Source organism: Monopterus albus, unplaced genomic scaffold (genome assembly GCF_001952655.1).
Source record: "Monopterus albus unplaced genomic scaffold, M_albus_1.0 scaffold397.1, whole genome shotgun sequence".
Taxonomy (NCBI): domain Eukaryota; kingdom Metazoa; phylum Chordata; class Actinopteri; order Synbranchiformes; family Synbranchidae; genus Monopterus; species Monopterus albus.
In genome coordinates, this window is record NW_018128277.1 from 13,965 (window position 1) to 22,615 (window position 8,651).

The 8,651-nt window shown below is 43.7% G+C and overlaps 2 protein-coding genes across 2 annotated transcripts in view; one reads left to right on the forward strand and one right to left on the reverse strand.

The window, feature by feature from the left end:
- sult6b1 (sulfotransferase family, cytosolic, 6b, member 1) overlaps positions 1-739 on the reverse strand; it is a 14,392-nt gene extending 13,653 nt beyond the window's left edge. Inside the window, exon 1 of the mRNA XM_020586185.1 lies at positions 658-739. The gene's annotated coding sequence lies outside the window, so the exon portion shown is untranslated. The remainder of the gene's footprint in view (positions 1-657) is intronic.
- Positions 677-8,651, forward strand: part of slc30a6 (solute carrier family 30 member 6) — a 39,479-nt gene continuing 31,504 nt past the window's right edge. The window contains exons 1-4 of the mRNA XM_020586184.1: positions 677-931; positions 1,381-1,427; positions 2,899-2,985; positions 6,319-6,403. Of these exons, the coding sequence (XP_020441840.1) occupies positions 748-931; positions 1,381-1,427; positions 2,899-2,985; positions 6,319-6,403 (403 nt within the window). The 5' untranslated portion in view covers positions 677-747. The remainder of the gene's footprint in view (positions 932-1,380; positions 1,428-2,898; positions 2,986-6,318; positions 6,404-8,651) is intronic.

An 8,651-nucleotide genomic window follows, 5' to 3' on the forward strand; every position in this document is an offset into this window, starting at 1 on the left:
TGTTCCTCCACCTGCTCTCTGCTCTCACTACAAATCACAATGTCATCCGCAAACGTCATTGGTCAAGGAGATTCCTGTCTGACCTCATCTGTCACCTGTCCATCACCATAGCAAACAAGAAGGGACTCAAAGCCGATCCTTGATGTAGCCCCACCTCCACCTTGAACTCCTCTGTCTGACCTACAGCACATCTCACTACTGTCGTACTCCTCTCATACATATCCTGAACTACTCTGACGTACTTCTCTGCCACTCCTGACATCCTCATACAGTACCATAGCTCCTCTCTCAGCACTCTGTCGTACACTTTCTCTAAATCCACAAAGACACAATGCAGCTCCTTCTGACCATCTCTATACTTCTCCATTAACATTCTCAGAGCAAACATTGCATCAGTAGTGCTCTTTCTGGGCATGAAGCCATACTGCTGCTCACAGATATCCACTTCCTTTCTTAGCCTAGCTTCCACTATAAAACTGGTAAAATTAATCTGACAACCTGTACAATCTGTATCGGACAACAAGTTAGATGACAGCGATTACAAACAATAAAACAATGAGATTTCTTAAACAAGAATCAGGCCAAAGGTATCGTTAAAATCTGTTAAAATTGAAACAAGGAAACTGGATTCACAAAAGTACAGAGCAGCTGTCTTACACTGTGAATCTTGGCAGCTACAAACTCTTTGCAGTGACGCCTGCGCCGTGCAACCAAAGGGAAGAGGCTCATGGGTACAGGAAGTCCAACATGGCGATGGAGGGAATGATGTCCACGTCTTCTAATCTTTCTTATCACAATGTCGGGGATTTTTACCCACGAAAGTTCGGTCCGAAGCCGGACGTGGTGCCATCTGGGGTGACCGAGAGGAAGGTGGGGCCACTGGATAAACCTGACATGGTGTCGGTGGATGTGATCAATATCACGGATTCAGGTTTGTTATGCTAACAGGCTAACTGCTCCGGCTTTGCTAGGTCTTTGCTAACAGCTGTTTCTGTTTGATTGTGATCGTCAGCTGAGTGTTTCGGTGAATCCTGCTGTTAGTTAACTACAACTACCGTGACATTACCGTGACCCGGGGTCATTCGGCTGTTGCTAGACATTTCAAAGAAGCTGACTGTTAAGCCTCAACATTGTCATTCTCTGCCATACAACAGATTGTAAAACCACGAAGAGGTGGTAGCATAACACAGTAAAACCTGAACTTGGCTTATCTTTTTCGGAAAACAACACTGTTTCTCATTATCTGCATGAAAACATGAAAACCTTTAGTGATTGTCAGTCTGGCTTCCTGGTTTTCAGCATCAGGTCATATTGCAATACATGGCTGCCATGAGAGTGTTTCTACTGCATGTTAACAGTGGCATCTGTATTTTCCCACAGACATCTCCGTGCACCAGAAGAAGCATGAGCACGACACATACGTCTTGGTGAGTAGCCTCCAAGACTTTTGTTTGTTTTAATGGCAACTTTATCTTTTTTTTTTTTAATCTCCAGATCAGTTTCCTCCTCAGGGCTCTAGTAGTGAACCTGCATGCACGCAGATTAACTCCAAATAGTCCGCAGCCGTCATGGCTGAAGCTGAGAGCAGGTGTATGAATGAAGACATTCGTTCAGGGACTGGATGCTCTACAGGGAGTTTTCTTTGTCATTGGCATGACTGTTGTCAAGGCAGAAAACTGATAGTAGGGAAGGTGTTGGCTGATGTTCTTACTTGTTTGTGTTGCAGGCCTAAGTTTAGTTGGCAGCTGAAAAGCTCCGGTTACGTCTCACATCGACAGCACACCACAGGACTGTGGAATGGCTAGTCTGTAGATTCAAACATCTGATTTAATCACAGTGTTGCTTCGCACCCAGTTTTGGTGTCTCTCCTTAGGCTTGGCTCCACACACTGCTCAGTTTGCTGTCCAACTCCTGTGCAGTGGTGCACCACTGAACAAGCATGAGACTGTAGTCTAAATGAAGATGACGTGCACGTAACACTGAGGAAAGCAAGTATACAGCACATTGTGTGTAAGGTCTTTATTGAGTTGGGCTCCTTTACATGCATGATTACAGCGCACCTCACCTGATGTATCATATGCCAGCTGTCAGAGGTTTGACATTTTTGTTTGAAAACTGACAAACAGATACTTTTTTGTTTGACCAACTAATTGATTAACTGTCCAGCTCTGCTTATAACACAACTGTTTATAGGTAGAACAATACAGATTTGATGCCACCTGTTTACAGAAGTTGACAGTAACAGAAATAAGTCTGGTCTGTTGGTCATATTCAGGTGCTTCCTGTGTGCTCTCAACTGGAACGAACACTAATGATGCTGAACATTGGTTTGATTATGGAGATTGTGACAGTCAGTAAATGTTACAGGGTGCTGGTGTTTGCTGTCTTCCAGACTTCCTGTCTGCATTGTGTCAAAGAGAGTGGTGATGATAATGATGATGATGATGATTTTTTTTAACAAAAGTAGCCTGTACAAATCTATGTCCAACCATGTAGTTGGAGTTGGATAACAGTTCAAGCTGAAATAGCTGTAATCTTTAACGGTGCTTTGTTAAATGTCTGGTCTGGACAGTCAGGTAGGATGTGACCAGTGTTGGGGTCAGTCGTCCTCATTGTTGTTTCTGGGACTAATAACCTAGAGACATTTACATACTGTAATTACACTGGGTGCGTTTTAAAGGCTGGTTCAGATTTTTTTCGTCCCTCGGTCACCTTTGAAAAGGTTACTTGGTTGATGTGTTGTATACTAATGCACCACTTGGTGGCGCTGTAGGTCGACTTTGTATCTGTATATTTCCCTGCACACTCATCCTTCGTCAAATTAAATGTTATTTATTCTCATGTTTGGATATTACTATAATATATATATAATGAAATGTACATGTTTGAAATTTGCAGGGCACCATTCATCCGTTCAGGAAGACTCACAGATCCATTTTTGGGAAACTCCTGCAGGAATTCAGACTGGTTGCCACAGATAGACGGGTAAGCCTGTGTGTGTGAAATGCAGAGTAAAAACTACATTTCAGACTTGTTTTTATGAGTTGTAATATTTGTGTTATCTGGTATTTTTGGCTTCATTCTGTTATTTATCAGTCAATCAAATCCCTGGTTGTTGTCGTCGTCATCCAAACCTCTTCTCAGTTTTCACTGAGCAGTCTGGAGAATCCTCACTTTACAATCCCATTATGCTGTAAGCTGGTTTGATTCTGTGTCTTATATCCAGAGTCAAACCCAAACACCTCCAGTAATCCTTTTTTCCTAGTAGGCCACGATGTTCAAGTGAAAGCAGCAGGGACGCAGCCCTTAGTGGAAAACACTGGCAGCCACGAGCTGAGTGCTGGTCCACTTTGTCTGGTCCATAGGAACACTGTAGTCTCCATTTCTCTACATTGTGTGTTAGTTTTTTTCTGCACTGATGCTGCACTGATCCTGTTGCATATTGTCCTTTCCTTTTTTACTGATGCTTTTAGTGATGGAGCTGGAGAGTCCATACACCCTATCAGGAAGCTTAGAGTATAATGGTGTTTTGTTGCAGTTCACCCCCCTGAACATTTCTTTTGAGTATCTAACCCTGACACCTTGATGACCTGGTTGGTGGCTGTTAAATCAGTTGCAGTTTCATCATTCACAGACAACAGCAGCTTTGAGACACATCAGCTGCAATGAATGCCACAAGTTTTCACTGTGATTCCAAAACTTGTGGAACATGATAAACTAAGCTGGATACATCAGTTCCAGACTTATTTGTGCACTTCTTGGTCAGTAATTATTGCGATTGCTGCGAAGGTTGAGAGTTTATTTTGATAGCATTTTACATTCAGATTCAGAAGGGATATTTCATCAGGTGGTGTTGTGTGAAAGCTCTGATTCTGGGGGCGAGTTCCTGAATCTTACAAGGTCTCCTGGTAATTCTAAAACATACCCAAATCACTTTCAAAAATACTCACTTATCGCCTTGTTGAGCATGTTGATTAGCACCTCTAACATGTTTACAGCACTACTCTATGAAGCTTTAAATGCCGAGAGAGAGCCTGTGCTGCTGCAAGCTTTGATCTGCCTGATAAACGTAAATTAGCAAGAAACAACAACAGAGTTTGCCCTATTTTCCTACTCAGAAAACATGTTTATTTCAAATGCTTGCAATGTTTTTTTTGTCTTCTGAAATTAGGAAATAACAGTAGTGCACAGTGTGTTACATCAAAACAGAGACAGATGTCGAGTCCAAGCTAAAAACAACACTGGGACATAAAATTAAAGAGAAAACACTGGAGACATAATAATGAGTGTCTGACATTATTCTATGAGTGTGTGCGTCCATGTTATTGTACAATAATCCACTTTGACCACACACTGGCAGGAGGTCTCGCTTCCCCATAGAGCCTTGGATTGGATTACATGGTGTTGTGCACGGCTTAGGAACTGAGCAGAGTTCAGGCCGGTGAAAGTTCCTCAGCGCCTCATCGGCCTTCCTGCTGTCAGTGTCTGACTTTGGGTACAGTTTGAACGACACGGGGGTTTTTACAGATTCACACAAACTGTTACACAGACAGCTGGTGTGCTTTGTGCTGAAATCTGTTGTCTTTAAAGCTACTCTACCTAAAGTCTTTTCACCCTCTAGTGAGACTCAAAACAAAGTGATCCCATAGACCTCTGCTTCCTGCTCGCTGTCCCTCCCATCACATCCTGTCTCCTGAGGCTACAGCATAAACTGGTTGTGACAAACCGTTCCGAATGCAGCCTCCAGTCTGAAGCTAGAGTTAGCTGGCTAACAGTAAATGTGTCAGTCCAATAGGATGCTCTGGTTTCTGCTGATGTGACACAAAGCTCTAGTTCCTCCCAAATTAAAATCATATTAGAGGATGGCTTTGTGCTTCTTTGTCTCTGGAGTCCATCCTTGGTGGGTTGCATCGGCAGGTTTCAGTTTGGTTCAAACAATCCTTCTGCACATACTCCCAGCCTTCTCTCCCTCTTGTTCTCCGCTCTTCAGAGGCTACTGTGAGTCACGCCTTTGCTCACCATGATGACACACATTTGCCTGGCACTGCAGCTTGGCACGGCGCTTGGTGATGATGTAATCAGGCCTGGCGTCAGCAGAGGCTCCTTATTTAATACGGTACCTGGTGACTGAGCTGCTGTACCGGCACTGCAGCTCTGTCACTCCAGTGTCACGTGTGACCCCAATATGTTGGCACGCCGTTATGCTTACAGACAGACGGGGGTAGCAGAGACTCGCCAACCGTGCACTCTCCTCCAGGCACTGTATGTGTGTTTAGGCGAAGGCGGGGTTGGGAATGTTTCGGGCCGGGTGCTGTCTCTGTGTTTGCACACAGAGGCACATGCACATATGCGTGCACACACACACTGTGGGTCTCTCATGCCTGTCTCTGGCTAGTGCTGTCACCAGACGCCCCAGTGCTGTCATAACACCACACACCACAGTAATTGTAGATTTCACAGCACTCTGCGCTCTCCACCAAGGCATATGACTCCAACACGAAGTGACAGGTCAGGGCACACACACACACACACACACACACACACACACACACACACACACACACACACACACACTCATTTCCTTGTTCCATTTCATGTTCCCCTTCTCTTTGACACACAAACACACACTGTCTCTGCTTAGGGGGCAACTTTATACTCAAGGGTTTTTTGTTTTCTTCACTGCTGAGTTTGCATCTGGGCAGACGGCACAAGAACAATATTGAATGGACTCAGATACTGGTTGTGTCTGAACAAAATGATCTGTCTTTGCTCAGACTCTCCTCACCATAAGAAATGACAGCAGTCGTCAAATACTTTGACTGTAAAAGAGGAAGTGGGCTAGCGTTGATGTGCAGCCGCTGTCCACGACCTGCTCAGCAGCAGACAGAGCCAGTCAGAGACCAGCTGGGGAACACAGTGGAGCATTTAGCAGCTCCAGAGCCAGAGGTTTCCCCTCAGGAGGTGGTGGAGGCCAGAGCTAACCGAGAGGGAGCACTGGGCTGAGGCTCATCAGGGCGACACAGACACACTGTGCACAGAGGAGCATGTTGATCTGTGTCTGCTGGCTCTACTGTGTACAGCAAACCAGTGTTGTAAGCACAGCTGTGATTTCATCTTCTGCCCCCCAGTAAATAGTTTTTATTTTCTGAGGTGCTTACCAACCATCAGATATTGGCCCATTCAGGCCATGTGCTCCATGGAAGAAAAAAATACGCTTGTCAGTATGACAGGTGCTCTGTTGGGCCTCGACCCGGAGGTTGAGCCACACTGCTCCTTGTGTTGTTTTTTAATAGTTACTTTGTGTGTTGTCGTTTCCAGTCATGGCGGATCCTGCTGTTCGGGGCACTCAACCTGCTGTGCACTGGCTGTCTGCTGATGTGGTGCAGCTCCACCAACAGCATGGGTGAGTGCACACACACACACACAGAGAACAAGACACACTTTGAGACTCGGACACAGTTGTTAACAAGTGGACATACCTCTCTACACACACCAAACACAGACTGACCACTACACACATGCACATGGAAGCATGAGCATGTGCTCCGGCTTTAAACGCACACTGTGAACAAGTCTTTAGGAAGTGTGTTAGCAGTGTCATCTCAGCACAGGGGTGCACACTGATCCTGTGGGGGTGTGTGCGTACATGTGTCAAATGTATAGCATTTTCAAGGGCATGCTGAATAAATGGTGTCTGCTTTTACCCACGGGTGCTACAACTGTCATAGTGACGAGCCCAAACACAGAGCAGAGATGAGCAGGCAGAATCCCAGCAGATAACACCATGGGGTGTTGCAGAGTGTTCTTTTATGAAGAATGATCAGAGTCAAATATCACTTTTAAACATGTATTATCACAATTGAATAGACTATCGAATAAAGCAATTTACAGAGCTCTGGGTTCCGTCTCTATCTGAAGCCCTGAACCTAAACAGCAAAACTGTCCAACTCACCTTCAGGACCAGAGGGAACGCCTACCTGCCTGAAACCAATGTCTTGTACAATTTTGAAATGTGCAAAGTAGGTTGATCTGGTGCCTCTCGTGCTGTTTCATTGGTCTCTCAGTCCGTCCATTTCCCAAGGTCCTCCCTGCTCCACCTGAGGAAAGACAGTTTTCCTAGAGAGGGAGGAAAACCTAGCACTGCCTGTGTGTGTGTGTAAATAGCTATTTTACCAGGCAGGTGTTTCTTCTAGGCCAAAATCTGATTATAACTTTGGTGTGAGTCTTAGTATCTTATCAAACCCTAACTCCCCTGGCTTCAAAGCTCAGAGTGAATAATGAGCTCTTGTGGAGAAAAGGCAACTAATCTAATGGAATGTGGGATGATGAGACCTTAGGCAACAAATCAGAAATACTGTGGGATGATGAGACCTTGGAGAGCTACTCAGTGCACCACACTTTTAATCTCATGGGCCTGTAATATCACACAGAGTTTTCAATATGCATACAGTAACTTATTTTCTCATCATGTTAGTGAACATATAATGTGGTGAATAGTAACTTCATAAACATATCTGTGACATGTAAGTATGTGAACTTATGTATTTCTAAAATATAATCTTGACTATTACAAAGTGAACACACAGGTTAAATGAACAACAGTCATGGTGTCAATCTTCTACTAAGTACTTACTTCAATCAAATGTTAGAACCAACCTTAGAGTATAACTTTGTTAATAATTTTACCCAACAGTATCTTCCAGAGTTTGTCCGTTATATTATTATATTATGTTATTGCACTTAAAGAGGAGGCTACTGCTGCTCAAACCATCAGACCAGTTAGAATCAAAGTGAACATTTTTCTGTATCATCTAAGAATCTGTTGGGAAACGTCTATCACAGTTCACTTTGTTTCCAACTGGAAGGCATGATGAAAGCCCAGCCGCCCTGGAGGAGGGCAGATAAATGGGGATATATCAAAACAAAACTTATTTATACAGCACATTTAATTCCCAGGATTATTTGCTATGTTTCACATTAAAATCAGAACAAACAGAACATGTATATAAAGCATGCAATTAATATACAGGTAAGATTTTTATTTTTTTTTACCTGTATTTTACGCAAATCTGTAAATCTTTGATTCTGGCACCAGCATTTAGAATTGGCTGTAGCCCCACAGTCTTTGATTTCCCCCCAGTCAGAAACTTTCACACAGCCTCGTTTGCCGTCCTCCAGTTCCCTAGCTGGTTAGTCATTGTTTTGTGATGATGGTTATTTTCTCATCCGAGAGATTTGGTGTCCTGTGATGTGTGAAATTACTGGTGCAGAAAATGTTGTTCTTCTGGAAACATGAAGTACTGATAGTTTTATGCTTTAAAGATGTTGCATATGTACATCGTGGTCATTAGCATCTATAAACATCAGAGTTGGTCTCCTGTGTGTGTGTGTGTGTGTGTCTTTATATACTTGTGCGAACCAACCCCTGAAAGAACACCTTTCTTATGTGGACATTTCTTCTTGTGTGGACCTTTTGGGTGGTCCACACAAGGAAAATGCTAGGATAGGCTCCTTTCATCCTAAAGAATGATCTAAGTTTCAGAAGATGTCCACATACAGAGAGTAAAGTCAGAAAAATGTGTGCCAGCTTGTGCTCTAAAAGTATCATGCTCTGATTAAATACTGCTTAAGCTGAATTCATGCAATACTGC